General features: G+C 41.7%; 1 protein-coding gene across 1 annotated transcript; it reads left to right on the plus strand.

The window, feature by feature from the left end:
- Positions 1-27,013, plus strand: six4a (SIX homeobox 4a). Its single transcript, XM_055640320.1, has 4 exons — positions 1-773; positions 6,502-6,860; positions 6,973-7,194; positions 23,021-27,013. The coding sequence occupies exons 1-4, from the start codon at positions 40-42 to the stop codon at positions 23,818-23,820; spliced, it is 2,115 nt and encodes a 704-aa protein (XP_055496295.1). The 5' UTR covers positions 1-39; the 3' UTR covers positions 23,821-27,013.
- The last annotated feature ends 5 nt before the right edge of the window (positions 27,014-27,018 follow it).

The following is a 27,018-nucleotide window of genomic DNA, read 5'->3' on the forward strand; positions in this document are numbered from 1 at the left end:
GAGGGTGGGAGGGAGGGTGGAGAAGAGCAGAACAGAACCATGTCTTCCGCTTCCAGCGAGATCACCAGCACAATTGAGATTAAAGAAGAGAACGGCAGCCTGCAGCCAAAGATCAGTGCTCTGGGCTCTCCAGGCACCCTGGAGCCTGAAGCGGGCGCACTGTCTGCAAGCCCGGAGATTTCCCAGCAGGTTCCCGTTGAACTTTTAACCAACCCCGCGTCCGCTCTGACTTTCTCGCCGGAGCAAGTGGCGTGCGTGTGCGAGGCTCTACAGCAAGGAGGGAACCTGGATCGCTTATCCCAGTTCCTCTGGTCTCTGCCTCCCAGCGATCTGCTACGTGGCAACGAAAGCATCTTAAAAGCACGGGCTCTGGTGGCCTTCCACCAGCACCGATACAAAGAGCTCTACAGCATTCTGGAAAGCCACAACTTCGACCCTTCGTGCCACACTTCGCTGCAGGACCTGTGGTACAAAGCCCGCTACACAGAAGCCGAGAAGGTCCGGGGCCGGCCCTTGGGGGCCGTGGACAAGTACAGGCTACGCAGGAAGTTCCCCTTGCCCCGCACCATATGGGACGGCGAGGAGAGGGTCTACTGTTTCAAGGAGAGGTCGCGCAACGCGCTCAAGGAGCTGTACAAGCAGAATCGCTACCCTTCGCCGGCCGAGAAGCGCAACCTGGCCAAGATCACGGGGCTCTCCCTCACCCAGGTCAGCAACTGGTTCAAGAACCGGCGCCAGCGGGACCGCAACCCCTCGGAAACCCAGTCGAAAAGGTGAGGCGGCAAACTTTTCCCAAACTTCTCTCAATTCCCCGGGGGTGCTTCCTAATACCTCAAAATGGCGCTTATCTAGTCCTTGATTTCCTACCTCCCAAGTTACAGTGGGTCAGCGCCGAAAGATCGGCACAAGTGTGTAGCTGGTAGCGCTACCTCCCAGCCCCTCGCCTCCGCTCTGCCGCCCGGCCGCCTCTTCAGGCCGGGGCTGGAGGGAGGGAGAGGGGGGGGGGGGGGGGGGGGGGGGCAGAGAGAACGACCGAGGGAAATGTCCCGTTCAAACAAAAACAAGAGCGAAGAGAACAAAGGGGTAATTCCTTTCTTTCTTGTGATTATTATGCTTTTCTTCATCAGAGACACACACACAGAGCAGCGAGCCCGTGTGGCAGCGCCGGTTAATTTGGGGGTGTTTTGGGAGCTGCTTTGCAGCATGGCCGGGCTCCGGCTTTGTTTTGAAATCTGAGTCTTTCCCATTCGGCTCGAATTTCAGCGGAGTTCACCTCTCCACGGCAAGTTTTACTCCTTAGTTTCTTTCATCCCACTTTTTCCCGCACCGATTCACATCTCCCACAGGCTGCTTCTCCCCACCTTTTTTGCTCTCCCGACCAGTTTGAGATGGGGATTTGAGAAGATTTTTTTTTGTTCACCCGCTTGTGTTTATTTTTGGAGGGGGTTAATTACAGTGTGGCGGATAAGCCCCCCGCATGAAGTTACCGAAAAGCTTTGTATTTAAAGGGAGAGTGCGCACCTGGTGGAGTTAGTGTCGAGCGACAAGTTCGAACTGTATTCAAATGGAGATGTAAGAAACTGCTGCGGGGCATTTGTAAAGTAAGCGAGGTAAAGAACGCCTTTGTACTCGACCAGCGCACCATGCAGTTGTGCAGGAAAAGTCAAATTCCACAAATAGAAGCGAGCTTTCTGACTCATCGGCCACTCTCGTCTTTTTTTTTGTTTTACTGCTTTTTAACAAGGTGTCTTGTGCAAGAGAAAACACACACACACATGGACGCAGGAGGAAATTAGTGGCATGAATTGGGGAACGGACCAATTAGTTTCAACCCTGTTACATTGCAAGACGTAAAGGTCAAAGGATTACATACTGTCAGGGTTGTTTGATTGCGATGGCGGAAGAATGAAAGCGAGCGCTTGAGATTTTCGAGCATGCCATTTGTAGTTAAAAGTACAAATGGAAAGCCCGCCTCTCTTAAAACCAACAACAAAAGCGAATAGGGAGGAAAAATGGATTCAAGAATAATCGGGAGATTACGATTATATTTTCAACGCGCATCTAGTTTGCAAAATATAATACGCGTTACTAAATAAAATTGAGAGCCGTAACATAATTATTGGAAAAACACCAAACAATCCCAAAGATAACACTCACATTTACATCATTTTGTGATCTCAGCATCGTAATCCCGACCCGAAACGTCGTCTACCCATTTCCCTTCGCAGATGCTGCCTCTCCCGCTGAGTTCCTCCAGCACTTTGTTTTATGTTCAAGATTCCAGAATTGACTTTTGTTGTCCACAGTGATAACACAGGGGGTGAATGGTTTGATTTGTGCACTTTACAGAAGACTAATAATAGTCCAGAGTCTTCGTCAAATAATCCAATAAACTAACAATCTTGGAAACTAATCCACTCCCAAACACATGCAAATTTCTGATGTGACCCGACAGAAACAATAACACTTGACCACTGTTAACAAAACATTGGATCATGACTGGAAATAAAAATAGAACCGGCGGCTGTTGCTTTTAATCAACCATCAAATACTCTGTCTAATATCTTTCTGAAGCATTTGTTTGTTGATGCATCTCCCAAAATTAATAAAGTACTATTGGATAAATATCAAAGCATAAGAATTATTGGTGCAGATATTAATCTGCATTTTTAAACAGCCATGTTATTTATTTTAACGGGCAAACACTACTATAAAAGTAATGGCATATTAAAATCTGACGTGCATTAACAAGGAATGGCATGTGGGGGTTTATATCAAAGAAAGATACAAATTGCTGGAGTAGCTCAGCAGGTCAGGCAGTATCTCCAGAGAACATGAATCGGTGATGTTTCAGGTTGGGACCCTCCTTCAGTCTGAACTGAAATGTCACTGGTCCATGTTCTCCAAAGATGCTGCCTGACCTGCTGAGTTACTCCAGCATTTGTGTCTTTCTTTGACATATTGAAGTCTATTCGAGTTAGTCATTTCTAAACTGGTCTCTGGATGTCATTTTTTATATATTGGTTAACAAAACGAGGAATCTAATTTATCAGGAACTTGATTGCTATCTGCTTGTTAGCAGATGGAAAGGATGATGCTCCTCTCAAGTACAACAAATAGGCCATTCCATCTTATTGCATCTTTTAAGGAATAATACATTTTTATACATTTTCATGTTGGAAGCATGTTTTAATGTACCCACCTTCCTGTCAGAAAATGCATTCACAATTGTAGCTGATTGCATAAAACTTTTTTTTTTTTTGCTCCTGTCACCTTGATTTGTTTTGCCAAGTATCTGAAATGTTGTTACCTTTCTTGCATCCCTTGAAATGGGTGCAAATTTGATTACTGTCAATTGTCAAAATGATTCATTATTTTAATTCCCTTTCAAATGTCCAGTGAGCCTTTTCTGTGTTAACTTTTATTTTCCACATTGCCACATAACCATTATTCTTTAACTATTGAGCTTTTTTTTTTGTAACTAATTTCTCTGCACCTCCAAAGCCTTTTTTTCTAAACCAGAGAGCATTCGGATGGGAAGGGCAAAGTTTAAAGGAGATGTGCGGGTTACGTTTGTGTACGTAAAGGATGGTGGGTGCCTGTAGAGCACTGCCAGGGGTGGTGGTGGAGGCAGATACAATAGTGGTATTTAAAAGGCTTTTAGATAGGCACATGGATATTGTGCTGACCATTGATTACCATATGCTGACGCTATCTAAACACACTAGGGACACTTTACAATCTTACTGAAGCCAATGAACCTACAAACTACCTCTGGAGTGTGTGAGGAAACCGGGGCACCTTGGGTAAACCCATGGGGAGAATGTACAAACTCCATACAGACAGCACCCGTAGTCAGGATTGAACCTGCGTCTCTGGCGCTGTAAGTATAAGAATTTAAATTGTCCTTAGTGTGTAGGATAGCGTCAGCTTATGGTGATCGCTGGTCTGCACAGAATCGATGTGCCAATGGGCCTGTTTCCGCACAATATCTCCAAACTAAACTAAGCTACTCATCTTCAACATTACCCAAGCAGCAAATGGGACCAAAGCTTGCCATCTGTCTGAGAGACGGGCAACATCCCTGATGATATAGTAAACCTTCAGTACTGCACTGGATCCAGCTACAAAAATGGATGTCAAAATTGAAGCCCCAGATTCTCAAAACTCATTTTTTACAAAGAAGGATAAAAATTACAATGAGCAGAAATTTTGCTGAATCTGTAAGGCAGCAACTCTGCCGCTGCGCCACCATGCCGCCCTAAGTGCAGTAAATTCCACTGTACAGCACGATGCTTCTTCCTTCCTCAACATTTATTCAAGGTTAGATCATTTGGATCACAAAACTCCAAGCATATTCTTATGGTTATTTATGGGGGCATATTGCATGTAAATTCACTACCACCTGTGACTGCATTTTGCAAGTGCTTGTTGGCTTTGATGAAACTTGGAAAGTTGTAACTGTCACGGGATAGATAAAGCTACTGTTCCATTCAGACGGCCAGTTGGCAACGTTATGCATTTCATCATCTGTGTCCTGTCCAGGTAGCTGGATACCTGACCTTTTGCTGCACTCTGAGCTCCACACTGAGTTTAGAGGTGGAACTCAACCATGCAAAGCTGAGGATCTGGATAAAGTTCACACCTAATCCCTTAGCTTTACACCAGAAATCTAATGCAACGCTATTCTTTTTCTTTATCTGAGGTTTTCAATTGGTTTAATTTACTTTAACATGTTTTTTAAATAAATTTACGTTTTTAAATGGTTTGGGTCCCCTTTAAATTTAGATGCCTCTGACTCTCAGGGACATTGAGAAGTTCAATGACTTCTTGTTGCAGTAGGCTGTCAGAAGTATATCAGGGCCTCATTGAGTTGATGTGAGTTATCAGGAAGGGTCTGTTTTCATGCTGTATCACTAAACTAAAAACAATTGTTACCTGAGGCCTAGTCACTGCTCACAGGCTATTTAGCCTTTTGGAGCAACTGCAGCCAAACCTCCAGGACAATGCCAGAGACCCAGGTTCAATCCTGACCTCGGGTAGAATTTGCACATTCTCCCTGTGACCGTGTGGGTTTCCCCTGGGTGCTCCAATTTACTCCCACATCCCAAAGACCTGTGGCTTCTGTAAATTGCCCCTAGTGTGTGGGATACCAAAGTAGGTTAAAATAGATCTAAAGTACGGCTGATCTGTGGTCGGCACGCACTCGGTCAGCTGAAGAGCCTGTTTCCATGCTGATCTTTCAAACAATGTGGTGGTTGAATCAGTGGCACTGTACAACTATGTAGTTGTATTATCCAAAGATAATTGATTTAGATAGTCTCAGAAAGCAACTTACATATTCACAGGAAGCTGGCGTTTACTGCCTTTCCCTTGCTGTTCCCTGACCGATGGATTTGCTGATCATGTGGAAGGCAGTTAGGTGTCAACCACATTGGTGTGTCTGCAGTCACGTATATGCCATATGAGATACGGATGGAAGATTTTCCTTTCCTGAAAGATGTTGGAGAACCACATAGGTTTTTATGGCTCTTCTGGTGGTTTTTGATCACTATTACAGATTTTTATTTTTTGCAGTCCTGATAGGATTAACAAGTTACTTATTGTCATTTTAATTAGTTTTATTCTTTGTTGCAGTCATAAAATCATAAGAGCAAGCAGGAATTTGGCCATTCAGACTATCAAGTCTGTTCCACCATTTGATCATGGCTGATCTATTTTTTCCCCCTCAATCCCATTCTCCTGCCTTTTCCCCCTGACCTATGGTGCAATGGGCTCTATCCCATGCCTGCTATAAATTGAATTGTGATTTATTCCTGTTCAACTCTAGCCCAACCATATTTCAAAAGGATGGAGGGGGGCATTGAAATGTCACAGGAAAGAAAATGTATAATCCATCATTTTGAGCTTGGTGGAGCATTACTCTTAGAACAAGTAATGTTCTGAATCCTTGAATAACCCAACCTATCCTCCTCCTTAGCACATTGTGCCGAAAAATCACTTAATCGTAATTACCAAACAACATGTAATCTGATATTTGTACCGGTAGATAGACTCACTGTCTGATGTATTCCTGATATAGCCTATCTTTATTTCTTCATATACTTTTCTACATATTTTTATGTCTTTGGGGGATTACAATTATCCTCTGGCCTACATAGTTATTTTAAATTCAAAATACAACTTTTTCTCAGACCCCTTTAAGGTGCTGAATATAAAACAGAAATTGATCTAAATATTTATTTTGGTGCCTGATATTATATAAAATGAAACTGCTATAAACTGGTGGTCATTATCATTTTGGCCTTAGAAGGTGAGGTATGTGTTATTTTTGAATTTTGAATATGCTATTATGCTGATATTTTGCATTGGTTAGAGAAAAGTTTAAAGTTCAAACCATATCTGTTATGCCAGGTGACAGAAATGTAAATATTCTTAAAGCTTTGAAATATTGTTGAGACATCGTTAATAAAACAGTATCTTTTTAACTTACTTCCACAGTGAGTCAGATGGTAATCACAGCACAGAAGATGAATCTAGCAAGGGACAAGATGACATGTCGCCACGCCCATTGTCCAATCCATCAGAGGGAATGAACCAATCCAACATCCATAGTCATCCGGAAGGCATGTTTATGCATCATATTGGGGAACTGAAGCCTTCCCAGAATTCCTCTGGCATACTACTGAATGGAAATCTCGTAACGACAAATGGCTCTCCTGTTTTTTACAACGGAAGTTCTTTCATCCAAGGGCCAACTGGCGTCCTTGTTAATGGTCTGTCTTTAGGAAATGCCCAAACAATAAGTTTAAGCCCGGTTGGAACCACTCCGAGCGTGCTGGTTAATAATATTTCAAACGGTAAGTAATCAAAGAATCGCTGTCCTTCAAATACGATTTTTAAAACACTTATCCAAACTGTCATCCTGTTCAACTGTGACGTTCGATCCAAATTCCTGTGATCTCTTCCCAGGCTCTGCTAGTGGCAGTGAAATTAAAACTGAGCATGTACGCATCCTACCCTCTCAAGAAATGGCATCCTCAGGTTCTGTAGAAGTCAATCGAAGCCCAATGCAAGTAAACCAATATAGCCTTGTGCAGCTCCAAAACTCAGAAAATAATATCCAACTGGTAAATGGAAACATTGGGATACCTTCACTGCAGCTTCCTTCAGTTTCTACTGCACCGTCACAAGGCAAGTTGCATTTTCATTCCCTTTTCCGTCATCTGGAGATGTCTTAATTTTTTCAGTATATCAAGCTCTGCTTTAAAATGGACAGTTAGGTTAGATTGCGTTATACCAAGTGTGAGCTATTTAAAATGTGGTAGCATTATTGTTGCATTTTAGTTTTGTGTTGTAGTGGAACTATCGTGATGTGAAACACCATGCCTGACAAACTTAAAACCTGTTCAATCCCCAGCAACTGACCAGCTGCATGCAAACATCGTCGGCTTACTTAACTGGATTGGTATTTGGGTTGACAGACGTGTACATTGTGGAAAATTCCTGTTGAATGTGAGAGTGATTGAGGACCTGTTTTGCAACTTTCACCTACAAAACCAAAATGCATTATGGAATTAAACCTTGTGATATGACATTTGCACAGACAAGAAGCAAATGTCTGACCTGTACTAGAAATGTGATGAGATCAGTATTTGCATAGTGAATACCAACTGCCATGCAAAAAGCTTGGTAGCATGGCTGTTGTCCAGCATTGATCAGCCTCCAAGCAAGGTCACTGAGTGAAAGTCACAAGATCAGATTCATATTGGAAAATTGATTGTGTGTCTTGACATATATTCTGCTATGTGGCTCTAGTAGGTCCTTAAGCTTTAGTAGCAGACCAAGTACTTTATGTGACAGTTGCTCAGAATTGAAGCCCTCCGTTAGATGCATTTGTTAACCTTATCAGAAGCTTCCTGTAACCTTTCCACGACTTATAAGAATAAATTCATTCTGTTTGGAATACTGTTAGTGTGTAGATCGCAAATAATCACTGTGTATCACAGAGTATTGTGGCTGATGATAATCTTGAATTTGGTACCTGCTCTCTGGTTTGGTATAAAAGTTCATGCACTCTTTAAAAGAGCATTGAATTAAAATAATTATATTGTTCTGTACCGTGGCAAGTTCTTATAGTGAGTAGTGTGAAACAGTATAAATAAGGTCACACATCTACCTTATAACTAAAACTCTCATCTTGTATGTATGTATATGCCCGAAATACAGCCAAAACGGTACACGATAGCACTACAATTTTAGGCCCACCTTGCTCACCATTCGTCTGGGATGTGCAGTAGCAAGTTGTGTTCGATTTCACAAAGTAATTCCCTTTAAAAACTTTAATTTACTTTCTACCCCTCAGGGTTAAATTTGATTCAGTTCTAACTTCATCTGTATCAACAGTGATGGTAATAATTTGGAACAGGGCAGCTGTTGCACAAACTGATCTAACAGAAGCTTTTCCAGCCCTTGAAGCACGAGTAAGGGATTTTTCTTCCTACTGTTTGTAATTTACATTCAGTTTACATTTTTGCTCCCATTTTTATTGTGTTTGATTTATTTATTTTTCGTCTCAAACCATTCATCCCAAGAAATTGTTTAATTCAGTGTAAAGTGTCAAGGACACTTGTTCCTCCCACCCTAAAAATGTTATAGACTAAAATATGTTTTCATTCTTCCTTCCACATTCTTCTTAATTTTTCTTTGCAAATTTCCATTTCCACCATATTAAGAATTTGAACTACGGTGAAAACCTTGTTTCTTTCTGACCTACTTCATTGCAGATTTTCTTTTCTCTGTAATTAATGCTGTAACACTATATTCTGGACTCTGGTAATTTTCTCTTTGTACTAGCTGTTGCGCTTGTGTACGTATTGATTGTGCCCCCATATAGTATGATTTGCCTGGATAACACAAAACTTTTCACACTATGTGACAATAATGAACAATGCCATAAGTTGTGGTGAGTTGGGTAAACTGTGACAGTTTTACTTAATTTAGGGAGATATGGAGGGAGGAAACATGCCCTTCAGCCCACTGAGTCCATGCTGGTCATCGCTCATCCATTCACACTAGTTCTATGTTATCTCACTTTTTCATCCGCTCCCTAAACTCTTGAGGCAAGTTACAGGGGTGGAAGATTGCAACCTTCACGTGGTCCTCCCTGTTTCGACTAATGCAATCAACTCGACGTGCACAAACGGAAGATCAAATAGAACAAGTTGTCCAACAACTTTAGGCTGTGCACGCCACACGAGAGAAGAAGAAGAATGCAAATTACAGAGGCCAATTAACCACCAAACCCGCATGTCTTTGGTATGTGGGGGAAAACCCATGCAGTCACGGGGAGAATGTGCAAACTCCACACAGACAGCGGCCGAGATGAAAATCCAACTCGTGTCTGTGGCATTGTGAGGCAGCGGTTCTACCAGCTGCGCCTCTGTCGCACATACCTGGGCTTATCTAGGGGGATTTGAGTGGATTTTACAAAAATATTGACTTTCCTGGGTGCTTCCATCTTCCTTCATCCTATTATCCTTTTCCTTAATGTTCATAATCTTGTCCCCTAATTTAACTTTGTAATAAACTTGAGCAAAACACAAAGTACTGGAGGAACTCAGCGGCCAGGGACTAATGGAGAAGCTGTGACTTCATCCCTTTAATGGTGGGGAGGTCATTCCCTCCATAGATGATGCCTGACCCGCATAATTCTTCTAGCACTTTGTTTTGCTCAAGATTCTAGCATCCATAGGTTCTTGTGTCTCCATTAGCAATAAACTTATTTACCTTCCAACATATAATATCCTATTTCCACCTCAATTGCACCTGCCTCACCTAGAGTTGAAGTTGTCAACCAGATCCCTTGTCATTGCCATGCTCAAATGTTAAAACTTTCCTGAAATTTGTCTCCCCACTTCAAGAGTCAAGGGGGTTTAATTGTCATGTGTACCGGCAATGGAATCTTTATTAGCTGCAGGTCACAAGCCCATGCAAGAATCCATATATAATCATCAAAATACCATTATAATATAAAATAATAAACATAATATTAAAAATGGAATAATCCAAAATACAACAAATTAATAACCATAATACTACTTCAGAAACGCTAATCTGTAGTATAACCAAAGACATGATCTGCAGATGGTCATAGTTGCGGAAGGTAGTGTGACAGTTGCTGGGATGAAACTTATTGAACCTGGTGGTCACAGTTTCAAGGCTCCTGTATCTTCTACCTGACGGTAGTCGTGAGTTTGGAGCGTGGCCAGGGTGGTGTGAGTCTTTGATACGCCTCCTATAGATCCCTTCAATGGAGGGGGGGGGGGGGGGGGGGGGGGGGGGGGGGGGGGAGGAGGACAGTACAGTACTCTGATGGACCGGGAGAGTGTTTACCACCCTTTGTTGTCTCTTTTGTTTCTGGCCGTTTGATTTACCAAGCTAAGCTATGATGTCACCAGTTTGTATGCTCTCTACTGTACACCTGTAGAGGTTTGAAAGGGGATTTGTCAACATGTCTATTCTCCTCTACTAAGGAAGTGAAGGTGTTGATAAGTTTTCCTTGTATTGCATCAATGTGCTGAGTATAGAATAGATCTTCAGAGATATGCATGCCCATCATCTCATCGATAAATGCAGCATCATGGATCCCCTCCTGAATTCAACAATTACTGTTTGCACTGAGAGCAAGATTGTTGTTCTGGCACCATTCACTCAGATATCCAATCCACCCAATGTACTCTGACTTATCATTAACCGTTACTTGTCCAACAGCGGTGGTATCGCCAGCAGATTTAAAGATGGTGTTGGAACTGTGTCTACCTACACAGTCGTGGGTATAGAGTGAAGAGTGCAGCGGGCTGAGCACACAGCTTTGAGGTGCTCGTGTGTTGATGGTTATCAAAGAGGAAGTGTTATTGCTAATTTATCTTGATTGTGGTGTGCCAATGAGGAAGTTGAGAATTCAATTACATAGAAATCCAGTTCTCTGAGTTTGACAAGAAGTTTGGAGACATGATGGTGTTTGACCGCTTGACTGCAGTCAATGAACATGAGCCAGGCGTATATTCTTATTGTCAAAGTGGTCCAGTGCAGAGGGAAGAGTCAGCGGGATTGCCTGTTGATCTATTGTGGTGGTAAGTGAATTGCAGTGAGTCCTTGCCCTTACTAAGGCAGGAGTTGATATGCGTCCTCACCAATCTCTCAAAGCACTTCATCACTATGGACATTGGTGTCGCCGGTTGGTGATCACTGAGGCACAACACGTTACTCTTCCTCGGCACCAATATTATCAATGTGCTTTTAAAGTAGTGGGAAGGACATTCCTTTAAGGAGATGAGCAGGAATTTATTTAGTCAGAGGGTGATGAATCTGGCATTCTGCCTCAGAAGGCTGTGGAAGCCAAGTCAATTGACATTTTTAAGGCAGAGAAAGATAGATTCTTGATTAGTATGGGTGTCGGTGGTTATGGGGAGAAGGCGGGGGAATGGGATTATGAGGTAGAGATTGATCAGCCATGATTGAATGGCAGAGCAGGCTTAATGGGCCGAATGGCCTAATTCTTCTCCTATCACTTATGACATTGGACCTAAATAATGAGAGTTTGATGGTGTTCGCAAGAACTCCAGTCAATTGGTTTTAAGACCGCAGCCAGGTACACCATCAGTGCCAGATGATTTACGGCGGTTCAGCCTTATGATGGGATCTTCTGACATCGGCCATGACGACCTGCAAATTTCATCTTGTCTAAAGAAGCATTTAGTATTTACCCAGTCATATATTCAGTTGCATTTGCCTGTTAGCCACATCCTCAGCGACACACATTCTCAGTGTCATCATTTATTTAAAAAAAAAGAAAATACTTTGGCCTTGATTCATTATGGACATGACTTTGCTCCCAAGACCAGGATCATCCATTGCCATCCATATCCTGGAATCACTCCTTTTTGGCCCTGCTCTTTGACAAGTGGGAGGAACTCATGAATTTCTAGGACTGACCATTCATTCACGGCTCAATCTTCTTTCTGTATGACAACCAAAAAAAGTTCTCCCCCATCTTCCCACGTACACCCTTTATATCCAGGGTCTGTCTCGATCCATTCCAAGCTTATCCTGTCCATGTAGCACGCCTTTCACTCTAACCCAACCTGGTGTCACTGAGCCTATAATTAAATCGCTAGGCTTATACGCTCCATGTCACATGCCCCTGTGCTGGCTAATACTTTGAATGATTCTCTACTTTGAATCTATGTTTCTCTTTGACAAATCTATCATCATCATCCTGGAAGAAAATAATTATCCCCTTGTTGTTGGGGAAGGGAGGGTGATGGTTGAATGTCCCCCCCCATCCTTCAATCCATCTACTGGGGTGTATAACTTAGTTGGACACTGAAGCAGCCCTAATTATAACAACAAAGTTCAAACTCTGACTGTGATTGTGGTGAACTATTGTTTTTTTTTTTCATTTTAATTTCTCAATCTATCTCATACCTTTGATATGATCATCTTTATCAGTTGCCTGAGACGTGCTCTGGTTCCCCTCTTACCTTTTTGATCATTCATTGAAAACCATTTCCAGTGTCACGATTCCTGCTTCTGAAGTCCCCCAAAAAATTATTATTGAACTACTCTTATTTTTCATCAATCATGCCAGCTCTTGGAGTTCTTATCTGAAGATGTACATATATTCCATCGTATCCACCTCTTTTAATTTTTCTGGTGCTTTTCACTGTCCTTACCCTGGATCTACTTTTAGGTTACCTGCAATTTACAATTTCACCAATGAAAAGGACTGAAACATCTAGCTTCAGATGCTGATGCATTCCTTCCCAATCTGTTCCATCCTTCTCTCTGGCTGCTGACTGAAATAAACAGTTCACTATTCTGCGATGGTACCTGACCCGAGCCCACAACCCAACAGCATGAACATTGAATTTTAAGTAGCCTCAAACAACACCACCCCCCCGGCCTTCCCCTCCCCTTTCTCCTCTACCTGAGCTCACATCTATTTCTACCCTCTCCCACCACCCACATTCCTTCATGTCCAGCTATCTGCCTCCCAAAAAAACCCTTTCCCTCCTCTCCAGCTTTCTGCCCCATCCCCATAATCCTTCTGAAGAAATGTGTTAACCCAAAGTATCAACTAACCATGTTCTCCAGGGATGCTGCCCAATTTACTGTGTACTCCAGCATTTTGTGGCCTTGTTTTGTGAACCAGCATCTGCAGTTCCTTGTTTTTACATCAAATCCATGCCCTCTCCTTCACCAAGTGCCTATTTCCATTAAAATCACTTCCGCTATTGGGCCTGTCCTACTTAGACGACTTTTTAGGAGACTACGCTGTCTTCACATGTTCGCGGGTGGTTGCCCGGGTGTCGCCTGCATAGTGGTGAGTAGTTTCCTCAGACTCGCAACAAGTCGTAACGGCATTCTGGTGAAAAATTTGTGGCGACAATGGTTTTGATGACATTGAGCGTGACGTAGGTGCAGTAGGTGCAGTGGTAGTGGGTCACCAGGATGATGTAGGCTATCGCCAGGTGATGTAGGTTGTCGCCGGTGGTGACCGGTGAATTTGATTGGCGCATTGAAAAAACGCAAGTACACAGCCCCACGTGGTGACTCGAATCTAGTGCGCGGTCACAAACAAGCAGTGCACTGCATTAAAAAGCAAAATCTTTTTATATATTGGGATGAATAAAACAAACACAAGCAGTGCACTGCATTGAAAAGCAAATAATTTTTATATATTTTGATCACAAACGCAAGCAGTGCACTGCATTTAAAATTAAACTATTTTGTGAGGATGTGGGTGACTCTGAAAAGGGACTTATCTTGTGGTCTATAATGGGCTCTCTTCCTGGAGTGGTGGACTTCTGTTTGTGGTGTGGGATGTTTGCTGCTGGTCTTCAGATCATGTCATTCTGCCATGGTACTGCCTATTTTGGAGTTGTAGTAAGCGAAGAGATGGTCTCTTTGCTCCTTGGCTCTCTTTTTGCCGGTGTTTCCTGGCAATCTCCCCAGTGGCAACAAAGGTGTAGTCTATCCTCTAGTTCTCCATGAGCTTTACGCCAGTTCTCCATGAACCTGGTGTACCTGCACGCCAACTTTCAGTGACTGGTGTACAAGGACACCCAGGTCTCACTGTAACCCTCCCCCCCTTTACCTAACCTAACCCCATTAATATAATAATCTGCCCCCTTGTTTTTGTCACCAAGTGGATAACCTCACATTTATCTATATTATACTTCATCTGCCCACTCACTCAACCTGTCCAGGTCACCCTGCAACCTCCTAACATCATCTTTACAGTTCACACTGCCACCCAGCTTTGTGTCATCTGCAAACTTGCTAGTGTTGCTCCTAATTCCCTCTTCCAAATCATTAATATATAAGGTAAACAGTTGCGACCCCAACACCGAGCCTTGCGGCACTCCACTTGCCACTGCCTGCCATTCTGAAAAGGACCCATTCACTCCTACTCTTCGCTTCCCGTCTGCCAACCAATTTTCTATCCATATCAACACCCTACCCCCAATACCATGTGCTCTAATTTTAGTTACCCGTCTCCCCTGCTGGACCTTATCAAAGGCTTTCTGAAAGTCTAGATACACTACATCCACTGGCTCCCCTTCATCTATTTTAGTTGTCACATCTTCAAAAAATTCCAGAAGATTAGTCGAGCAGTCAAGTCTTGCCCAATGGAGGTCTCTTTCCGGATCCTACCATCTGCGTAACTGCCAGGTGTGCCCACATCCACAAACAGGAAGTTGAAGTAGATTGAACCTCCCTTGGATGGGCACCTGATGGCCACATGCTTGCCGTCAACTGCCCCACATGTCTGCTGGAAGTTCCGTCTTGTATCAAAGCCCTGTGCTACTCTCTTCCACTCATCTGGTGTATTATGGCAATCCATGACTTCATCTTCATAAACATTGATGATGACCTCACAGGTCTCTTGGACAATCTTGCTGATGATGTTGTGGGCCACAAGAAAGTTGTAGGAGAGGCACTTGTAGGGGTCTCCTGATAGACAATAGGTGCAGGAGGAGGCCATTCGGTCCTTCGAGCCAGCACCGCCATTCAATGTGATCATGGCTGATCATCCCCAAACAGTACCCCGTTCCTGCCTTCTCCCCATATCCTCTGACTCCATTATCTTTAAGAGCCCTATCTGGCTCTCTCTTGAAAGCATCCAGGGAACAGGCCTCCACCGCCCTCTGAGGCAGATAATTCCACAGACTCAAACGTGTTTCCTCGTCTCCGTTCTAAATGGCTTGCCCCTTATTCTTAAACTGTGGCCCCTGGTTCTGGACTCCCCCAACATCGGGAACATGTTTCCTGCCTCTCGCCTGTCCAAACCCTTAATGATCTTATATGTTTCAATAAGATATCCTCTCATCCTTCTAAACTCCAGAGTACAGAAGCCCAGCCGCTTCATTCTCTCAACATATGACAGTCCCGCCATCCCGGGAATTAACCTTGTAAACCTACGCTGACTCCCTCAATAGCAAGAATGTCCTTCCTTAAATTAGGGGACCAAAACGGCACACAATACTCCAGGTGTAGTCTCATTAGAGCCCTATACAACTGCAGAAGGACCTCTTTGTTCCTATACTCAACTCCTCTTGTTATAAAGGCCAACATGCCATTCGCTTTCTTCACTGCCTGCTGTACCTGCATGCTTACTTTCATTGACTGATGAATAAGGACTCCCCTTTTCCCAACTTGACACCATTTAGATAGTAATCTGCCTTCCTGTTTTTGCCACCAAAGTGGATAACCTCACATTTATCCACATTAAACTGCATCTGCCATGCATCTGCCCACTCACCCAACCTGTCATTCTAATAACATCCTCCTCGCAGTTCACACTGCCACCAAGCTTTGTGTCATCTGCATATTTGCTAATGTTACTTTGAATCTCTTCATCTAAATCATTGATGTATATTGTAAATAGCTGTGGTCCCAGCACCGAGCCTTGCGGTACCCCACTAGTATGCCTGCCATTATGAACGGGACCTGTTAATCGCTACTCTTTGTTTCCTGTCTGCCAACCAATTTTCTATCTATGTCAGCACTCTACCCCCAATACCATGTGCCCTAATTTTGCCCACTAATCTCCTATGTGGGACCTTATCAAATGCTTTCTGAAAGTCCAGGTACACTGCATCCACTGGCTCTCCCTTGTCCATTTTCCTAGTTACATCCTCAAAATTCCAGAAGATTAATCAAGCATGATTTCCCCTTCGCAAATCCATGCTGACTCAGACCGATCCTGTTACTTCTATCCAAATGTGCCGCTATTTCATCTTTTAGAATTGACTCCAGCATCTTCCCCACCACCGATGTCAGACTAACTGGTCTATAATTCCCTGTTTTCTCTCTCCCGCCTTTCATAAAAAGTGGGATAACATTAGCTACCCTCCAATCCCCAGGAACTGATCCTGAATCTATAGAACATTGGAAAATTATCACCAATGCGTCCACGATTTATCAGCCTTCAGTTCCATCAGTCTACCCAACACCATTTCCTGCCTAATGTGGATTTCCTTCAGTTCCTCTATCACCCCAGATCCTCTGGCCACGAGTATATCAGGAAGATTGTTTGTGTCCTCCTTAGTGAAGACTGATCCAAAGTACCTGTTCAACTTATCTGCCATCTCCTTGTTCCCCATAACAATTTTATCTTTTTAAGTCTTCAAGGGTCCAACTTTGGTCTTATTTATTTATTTCCTCTTCACATACCTAAAGAAGCTTTTACTATCCTCCTTTATATTCTTGGCTAGCTTACCTTCGTACCTCATCTTTTCTCCCCGTATTACCATTTTAGTTATCTACTGTTGCTCTTTAAACATTACCCAATCCTCTTGCTTCCCGCTCATCTTTGCCACGTTGTACTACTTCTCTTTAATTTTTATACTGTCCCTGATGTCCCTTGTCAGCCACAGTAACCCCTTACTCCCCTTGGAAACTTTCTTCCTCTTTGGAATGAACTGATCCTGCACTTTCTGTATTATTCCCAGAAATACCTGCCATTGTTGTTCCACTGTCATCCCTGCTAGGGTATCCTTCCAGTCAGCTTTGGCCAGCTCCTCCCTCATAGCTCCATAGTCCCCTTTATTCAACTGTAACACTGATACGTCCAATACCCTTCTGTCTCTCCAATTGTAGGTTGGTCCACTTGACCATATTATGGTCACTACCTCCTAATGGCTCCTTAACCTCGAGTTCCTTTATCAAATCTGGTTCATTACATAACACTAAATCCTGAACTGCCTTCTCCCTGGTAAACTCCAATACAAGCTGCTCTAAGAATCCAGCACAGAGGCACTCCACGAACTCCCTTTCTTGGGGTCCAGTACCACCCACTCCATATTTGGGAGAAAACGAATATGCTGGAGAAACCTACTTGCTTACAGGGACAATATGGAAACTCCACACAGAAAGTGCAAAAGGTGAGAGTTCAGCTAGACTTGTTGGAGTTTTGAGATAAAGCTGCATAACCTGTTCTGTCACAATGTTGTGTGTTTCTTTTTGACTGGTTATGTTTTGCTTTATTTTTGGTTATATTTTTTAATGTTGGCAGTCAATAATCCTACATTATTCCTTGTGCACTGTCAAGAATAATAGGAATGAGGTAGGAATGGACAGATATGACAAGGACAGTATATGCAATAAAATCAGTCTCCCTTTCTAAAGCTATGCACCATATCTTTTTATTTATGTTATACCTTTCTCCTGCCAATTGTGTCACATTAACGACAGCACTGAACATAGTTTAGAAAGCGGAGAGATAGCCTTGGGGGCGAGGAAGTATGGAACTTCTAGTGCAGTATGAACTGGCGAGCAGTGAGGTACCAAACTAAGATGCTGCAGCCCCACCACTAGTGAGAGCATGTAATTACAGTGTGACAAGTTTACATACAGAGTTTCCATTTTAATTCTGAAGAACCTTTGGCAGAATAGCTGATACAGAAATGTATCTAGTGCAACTAGACAGTGAAGTGTTGTGAACGCGGAGCATCGAAGTCTAGTGATTTAATTATAGGATGCTGCTTTATTTAGTGCTGCGAGACACAAACCTGTCGAGGGTGGAAGACGTCGCACATAACTGAACAGAATGGTGAAAGATTGCTGCCCAATGCACTCAACAGTTGTGGGAAGAACTAAGTCTAAGATTTAAAATGAACTTTTTCCCAAAGTAACCCACTGTTTTTGGGTTGTTTTGTCTCATTCCAGGAATGTGGCTGCACTTTCAGGAACGATTTTCCCCCATACATTACTTGGACAAATGTGCATCAAATAATTTTGATCACCATGCAAAGTCCCTTTGATTGAATTAGCTGGTGGTTTGACAATCAGCTGGGCACTTCAGAGATAACAAGATTGTAATAATTCTCTGCTGGATTGGGACCCCGCTAACATAAGTACCATTATTTGCTTTCTATCCTCCCTGGCAATGTTGTACCTGGATGTAACCATAGAGGTTCTCTGTGGCCCCAGGAACAAGAGCCTTGGCATCTGTTGGAGTACTCTTGTCCGCAGTTGTGGTCACTCCATTACAGAAAGGATGGGGAGTCTTTGGAAAGGATGCAGAGGTGGTTTGACAAAATGGTGCCTGTATTAGTGGGTATACGCTACAGGGAGAGGTTGGACAGACTTGGATTGTTTTATCTGGAACATTGAAGTTTGCAGGGATATTTGTTAGAAGTATATCAAATTTTATGAGAGGCACAGATAGTGTGGCCAGTCATAACCTTATTCCCAGGATGGAAATGTCAAATACAATAGGGTAGAGCTTTAAGGTGAGAGGGAGCAAAGTTTAAAGGAGATGTGCGGGGCAAATTTTTTTACACGGAGGGTAGTGGATGACTGGAACATGCTGCTGAGGGTGGTGGTTGAGGCAGATATGATTGTGGCCTTTAAGAGACGTTGGATAGGCAAATGGATAAGGAGGGATATGGATTATATGCAGGCTGGTAAGAGCCAGTCTTGACGTCATGTTTGGCACAGTGATTATGGGCCAAAGGACCGGTTGCTGCGCTGTACGATTCTATGTTCAACCTGTACGGCTACCTCTGACCCCCTGAAACCACTCTCCCACACTCTCCCATCATTGCAGCTTTCTGTACATTCATGAGCAATGCTTCCCGACAGAAGGTATTGTAAGTTCTTTGTTGAGTTGGCAGCAAAGACTGCACTATAGTGACTTCCATGGTGACAAGTGGGAATGCAAATGAGACTGCAAATGCGACACGGCATAACACACTTGCACAATGTTTTTGTCACATGTACCAAGCTACATTGAAATACTTTGTTTTGCATACAACCTGGCAGACCTCACCTAGGCAATGATGCAAGTGTCACCATATCTTGACACCGACAAAGTTGCAAAGGTTCACCAATAGATATCAAGTAAATGGGGTGGTAAAGAAGGTGTATGCATGGTTGCCTTCATCTGTAGGGGACTGAGTAGGTAAGTCAGAGTTATGTTGCAGTTGTATTAAACTTTGGTTAGGTCGCATTTGAAGTATGGTGTGCAATTCTGGTTGCCACATTATAGGAAGGATGTAAAAGAGTTTGACAGTACTCTTTTGGTTTGTATTTCGTCTGGTTTGGTGTTTAGAATGGTTTTTGATTTTGTATCCTGCAGAATTAGTTGCAACACTTATTTGTTTTTGGAAACATAATTAAAAAGCATATGGCAGTGTGTCTTTATTTCATTCATCATAAAACATGGATCTAAAATTGTTACTCTAATTTTAACAGCAATTGTATGCTTTTGCATTCATTAATGAACATTGAACATTGTCATTTGAACTTGTGTATTTAGTGATGGATCTGTATATAGTTCCTCAATTAAATGGATAGTATCAAAGTGATAGTATCAAAACAAAAGATGAAGCATACAAATTAGCCAGAGAACGCAGCCTACCAGAGGACTGGGAGAAATTCAGAGTCCAGCAGAGGAGGACAAAGGGCTTAATTAGGAACGGGAAAATAGATTACGAAAAAAAACTGCCGGGGAACATAAAATCTGACTGCAAAAGCTTTTATAGATATGTGAAGAGAAAAAGATGAATTAAAACAAATGTAGGTCCCTTGCAGTCAGAAACAGGTGAATTGATCATGAAGGAACAAGGACATGGCAGACCAATTGAATAACTACTTTGGTTCTGTCTTCACTAAGGAAGACATAAATAATCTGCTGGAAATTGCAGGGGACCGGGGGTCAAACGAGATGGAGGAACTGAGTGAAATCCAGGTTTAGTCGGGAAGTGGTGTTCGGTAAATTGAATAGATTAAAGGCCGATAAATCCTCAGGGCCAGATAGGCTGCATCCCAGAGTGCTTAAGGAAGTAGCCCCAGAAATAGTGTGGATGCATTAGTGATAATTTTTCAAAACTCTTTAGATTCTGGAATAGTTCCTGAGGATTGGAGGGTAGCTAATGTAACCTCACTTTTTAAAAAGGGAGGGAGAGGGAAAACGGGGAATTATAGACCAGTTAGTCTAACGTCGGTAGTGGGGAAAATGCTATAGTCAGTTATTAAAGATGGGATAGCAGCACATTTGGAAAGTGGTGAAATCATTGGACAAAGTCAGCATGGATTTATGAAAGGTAAATCATGTCTGACGAATCTTATAGAATTTTTTGTGTATGTAACTAGTAGAGTGGATAAGGGAGAACCAGTGGATGTGTTATATCTGGACTTTCAGAAGGCTTTTGACAAGGTCCCACATAAGAGATCAGTATGCAAACTTAAAGCACATGGTAATGGGGGTTCAGTATTGATGTGGATAGAGAACTGGCTGGCAGACAGGAAGCAAAGGGTAGGAGTAAACGGGTCCTTTTCAGAATGGCAGGCAGTGACTAGTGGGGTACCGCAAGGCTCCGTGCTGGGACACCAGTTATTTGCAATATATATTAATGATTTGGACGAGGGAATTGATTGCAACATCCCCAAGTTTGAGGATGACACGAAGCTGGGGGGCAGTGTTAGCTGTGAGGAGGATGCTGGGAGACTGCAAGGTGACTTGGATAGGTTGGGTGAGTGTGCAAATGCATGGCAGATGCAGTATAATGTGGATAAATGTGAGGTTATCCACTTTGGTGGCAAGAACAGGAAAGTAGACTATTATCTGAATGGCGGCTGATTAGGAAAAGGAGAGATTCAACGAGACCTGGGTGTCATGGTACACCAGTCATTAAAGTAGGAATGCAGGTGCAGCAGGCAGTGAAGAAAGCAAATGGTATGTTAGCATTCATAGCAAAAGGATTTGAGTATAAGAGCAGGGAAGTTCTACTGCAGTTGTACAGGGTCTTGGTGAGACCACACCTGGAGTACTGCGTAAGTTTTGGTCTCCTAATCTGAGGAAAGATATTCTTGCCATAGAGGGAGCACAGAGAAGGTTCACCAGACTGATTCCTGGGATGGCAGGACTTTCATATGAGGAAAGACTGGATAGACTCGGCTTATACACATTGGAATTCAGAAGACTGAGGGGGGATCTTATAGAAACTTACAAAATTCTTAAGGGGTTGGACAGGCTAGATGCAGGAAGATTATTCCCGATGTTGGGGAAGTCCAGAACTAGGGGTCACAGTTTAAGGATAAGAGGGAAGACTTTTAGGACCAAGATGAGGAAATCATTTTTTACACAGAGAGTGGTAAATCTGTGGAATTCTCTGCCACAGAAGGTAGTTGAGGCCAGTTCATTGGATATATTTAAGAGGGAGTTAGATGTGGCCCTTGTGGCTAAAGGGATCAGGGGGTATGGAGAGAAGACAGGTACAGGATACTGAGTTGGATGATCAGCCATGATCGTATCAAATGGTGGTTCAGGCTCGAAGGGCCGAATGGCCTACTCCTGCACCTATTTTTTATGTTTCTATGTCTATGTTTCTTCCCCCCCACCCTCATATCAGTCTAAAGAAGGGCCTTGACCCGAAAAGTTGCCTATTTCCTTCGCTCCATAGATGCTGCCTCACCCGTTGAGTATCTCCAGCATTTTTGTCTACCTATAATTATCTTTGATCAAACTTTACTGGCTTTACCTTGCACTAAACGTTATTCCCTTATCATGTAGGGGAGATGCAATGAGACCTGGGTGTCATGGTACACCAGTCATTGAAAGTAGGCATGCAGGTGCAGCAGGCAGTGAAGAAAGCAAATGGTATTCAGTGTGCATTTATAGCAAAAGGATTTGAGTATAGGAGCAGGGAGGTTCTACTGCAGTTGTACAGGGTCTTGGTGAGACCACACATGGAGTATTGCGTACAGTTTTGGTCTCCTAATCTGAGGATATACATTCCTGCCATAGAGGGAGTACAGAGAAGGTTCACCAGACTGATTCCTGGGATGGCAGGACTTTCATATGAAGAAAGACTGGATAGACTCGGCTTGTACTCGCTGGAATTTAGAAGATTGAGGGGGGATCTTATAGAAACTCTTAAGGGGTTGGACAGGCTAGATGCAGGAAGATTGTTCCCGATGTTGGGGAAGTCCAAAACAAGGGGTCACAGTTTAAGGATAAGGATAAGTCTTTTGGGACCGAGATGAGAAAAAAAAATTCACACAGAAAGTGGTGAATCTGTGGAATTCTCTGCCACAGAAAGTAGTTGAGGCCAGTTCATTGGCTATGTTTGAGAGGGAGTTAGATGTGGCCCTTTTGGCTAAATGGATCGGGGGGTATGGAGAGAAGGCAGGTACAGGATACTGAGTTGGATGATCAGCCATGATCATATTGAATGGCGGTACAGGCTCGAAGGGCCGAATGGCCTACTCCTGCACCTATTTTCTATGTTTCTAAACACCATAGTATAATTTCTGGCTTAGCCAGTGGCACCTAGTAATAGACTGGGTGACAACCATGACTATATAGATACATGGAGCTAACATCGAATATTATAAATCAGTACAATATTTGCAAGGTAAATTGGGTACCTGTTGTATGTGTTTCTTCAATGGGTTATTATTACATGTACATTTCAATATGATTAAACTTTATCCTGTTTTACAGGAAACATTTTGATAACAAATGCATCTGATGGAGGGACATTCCTAAGTGCTCCTGCAGCCAGTCTTCAGCAAGGTAAGGTTTTCTTGGCTGCCACGGTCCCACCGAATGCAGTAATGTGTGCATTACCCAATTCAGGACATGCCATGGCGCCAGTCAAACAAGACACGTTGGACGGGAGTCTTATCTTTTCTCAATTGATGTCAGTGAGTGGAAATAATCATCTGAATATCAATACATCAACTGGGAACCAAGCTGCAACGACTCTACAATCTCCATCATCATCTCTGTTAAACACAGGCCTGTCTCAAAGTCTGCCTTTGACTTCTTCAAACATGCTAAATACATCAAATACCTTGAGCTTCAGCCTCACAGTGAGTCTTCCACTGTCAACAACTGCACCTCTAAATTGTGACCAACATTTGCCATCTGCAGTCACAAATGCAGTTCCTGTGTCGATGGCCAACAATGAATATGTTACACTCCAGAACTGCAATCTACTTCCACACGAGTCTGAATCTAATGTGGACACTTCTGACATTGATAAGCCCAGAAATCTCATCACTGAGGAAGCACATGAATACATCAGTGGGCACGTGTCAGTACTTCACCCCCCTGTGAAAGAAAACTACTTGGTCGTCTTGGAGAACAAAGCTGGCAACCATCTGTCAGTGATGGACTCCAAATCCAAATATGTTATAAATGATGTGGTGAATAATGTCTGCAAAGAACTGGAAACTGAAGAAAAAGAACTAGCAAAACTTCAAAATGTTCCCATGGATGAAGATATCAGTGATTTATAACGGCTTACAGACATGTGGTTGTTAAAAATCTTTAATAGTTTCCGTCCATGCATTAAGGCATCCAAATACAGAAGTGCTTTTGTTAGCAAACTTTATCTACTTCATAATTTAAAAAAAAACTTATGCACGCATAGATGGAAGTGATTAAACATTTGTCTGTTACACATTTTTACTGGAGTCTTGAGAATTCTTAGTTTTAAGCTGATATTTATTTTTCCAAAGTGTAAAGGTGGCATAAAACATGTCTGGTCAGTTAAACTCAAGAATACAGTATGGTTATTGTTTTAAAAGTACATGTCCATATTGATGTGTTTATTATTTGTGCGTCTATCAGTTGTTTTGTATGCATGGTTTGATATCAGCCTACTGTCAACAGCTGTTTTTAGGCATTTCCTAATACTGTTCACTATTTGAACCAGAGACTTAAAAAAAAATAACACTATGTTCACCTCCGCAGACAAAAGTATAAAGAAATACTTCAAATATAATTTATACCTTGCTTATTTTCAAACAATCTTTCTTAAGAAACTACCCAAAACATACAGAAAGCATATTTGGCGTTCTTTTGCATGACTATTAACTGACAATCAATACCAAAACTATCATTATAAATACCATTACAGTATAAAATTTTATTTTTTAGTTATCCTGAAGTCAAATAAGTACTGTGAATATTGGCAGGAAGTATCCCTTTCCTGTTAAACTACCTGCACAAAATGGAGATGGGATGTGTGGAAAAAGTGAATAGCTCAAATTGGTACTAACCCATGAAAATAATACCACAGAGGAAACTTTATTTTTTTTTTTTCTTAACATTTTATTAATATGTTACTTGCATGTGATTAGTTCAATGAACTACTTGAATCTTGGCCAGGAAATTTCTTTTTCTAAGGGTGTTCCTATACATTTATTTGATGCCTTAATCATTATTCACCTGAGCTTACCCAAAGCAGTCATGTATATATAAAAGTTAAAAATAAAGAGTTTAATACTTTTGTACTTTATAAAGTACCATCTCAGCTACTTTATCTGCTCTACCATTGTATGACGTACAACTCATTCATGCTTGTTGTCACGACCAATTGGCTTAAATGGATTCTGCATCATTTACAGCCAATTTCTTTGAATATTTGTTTTGGATTTTTCTTTATGTACCATGTTATACATGGAACTTTAAAATACTTAACAATCCATTGCACACTGGTTAGCTCATGTTTTGCACTGATAGTTTGCAATGAATCAAGCATTTTGGGTAATGTTCACAATCTGCTTGAGCTTTCATGGTTTATATTACCGGTCCCAATCACTAAAGTGCTACAGTTTAGCAGCATGGGCCTGACCAAAGCCAGAGTAGTGACTGAGTCAGCAAGATAAATCAAGATATCAATCTTTGTGGATTCATATCGCTTCAGTGTTTTCTGAGAAACTTCAGCCTATCGTGTTACGTAGCCAACAGAATTTAAAACCCAACATTTCTATATCATAAAAAGAATACATTGGTAAATTCAGTAACCTTGATCTTGAGGTGACCTTGATCCAAGCCTAGCCAGTTTTATGTTGTTCCTATACAAAGGTCACAAATGTTGCTACTTTGCAATGTACTACCAATCAGCGAAACACTTTAATGTATAATCAATTTTTACCAGGTAATCTATTCCCTTTTCAAATTTTCATCAAACATGGCACTAAACTCAATTCCAATTCATGCTATTTATTATGCATGTCCTCCTCACTCACTAAAATAATGGATTGTTTGTGCTGAAAGTCATGTGATGGTCACTACACATAAAGCACACCAATTTTTGTTTACAAATTTCAACTTGCCTTAATCTCATGCTGTTAGTTTTAAAAATATATAAAATTTGATTGCTGGTACAGACCTTCCAGGCTTCCAACCACTTCCCCACTGCGCCCCATCCAACCTGTGTGCCTTATAGCTTTTTTTAAATGTGGAAACAGGTATTTCTTCTAGTGAAATTTAAATTCTGTAACTCCATATATGCATTTTAGAATTAAACAGGTATGTTCATTATTTGAATGTTTCCTCTTGCATTAAGTGCCTATTGTGGGTTTAAAATATTTAAAGAAATGTGTGGCATTTGAAAACCTGTCCAGCTCATTGCAGTAAATAGAAAAATCTATTCTTCTCAAAGTGAAAATGAATTGTAGCCAAGTATGTTTTTTCTGGTATGTGAGAGCCTGCCTGTATGTTGAGACAATCTTCATATTATTTGGATTAAAAGTATTTTTATATGAGCAAGGAAAAGCGAATGACAATGTCAGCAGGAGGTTTGAACAAAGTTTTTAACGACACTCGCATTGTACCTTAAGTTTTTTTAAAATGTAAAAGCTTTATCAAAGTATCGGTTATAAAGAATTTTGTTTTTTAAACTGCTCTGTAGATAGTTCAAAGAGGAAACTGAACAGGGTTTCTAACTTAAGAAATGACACTCCATATTTTTTCTTCTATGAACTCAAGTTAATATTGGGTTTGTGTACTCCAAGATTACCCGAACAGCGGGAAAAATATGCAGCCTGATTTGCATAAAATGTCATTCGCCTCTTTTCAATTTTTTGTTTGAAATGCTGAACTTTGAAATGTGTAAGTTGTGAGACAATGCATTGTGTACTTTTTGTATTTGTCACTCTTTTAAACGGTTCTGGCAAAAAACCCCTATCCCTACAATAATTATTGAGGTGTGGAGTGGTAATATATCACTGCATTGCTTCCTTATCTGACTGCACATGAAGTAAATTAATGTTTTTTTCTGTAACTAGGAATATGTTAGTTGATGTTTTATAGCTTACTCTAAAGGGGTATTAATTTAAAGGGAAGGTTTTATTAGCCATCACACGTTATATACTTTGATTTCAAGTCTGTTTTACTGTACTGTAGATTTGGCATGAAACTTTATAAACTTTTAAAATTGTGTGTATATATAGACATAATCAAACCAGTGTAAGGGATATGGATAACTAAAACATCTATACTGCACTAACTTCTTGGTGATGGTACATTGAGCATGTGTTAGTGTTTTGTGTTCACCCTTATTATACCAAAGATACTTTGAATAATAGTTTTGACGTATAACCTGGTTTGTCTATACTGTTACATGACCTTTGTTTATATCTGAAATGATTTGAGCTTATTTTTCTAAACACTATACTCAATGAACTTTATATTTATACATTTTTGCT

This window comes from Leucoraja erinacea, chromosome 9 (genome assembly GCF_028641065.1).
Source record: "Leucoraja erinacea ecotype New England chromosome 9, Leri_hhj_1, whole genome shotgun sequence".
NCBI lineage: Eukaryota > Metazoa > Chordata > Chondrichthyes > Rajiformes > Rajidae > Leucoraja > Leucoraja erinaceus.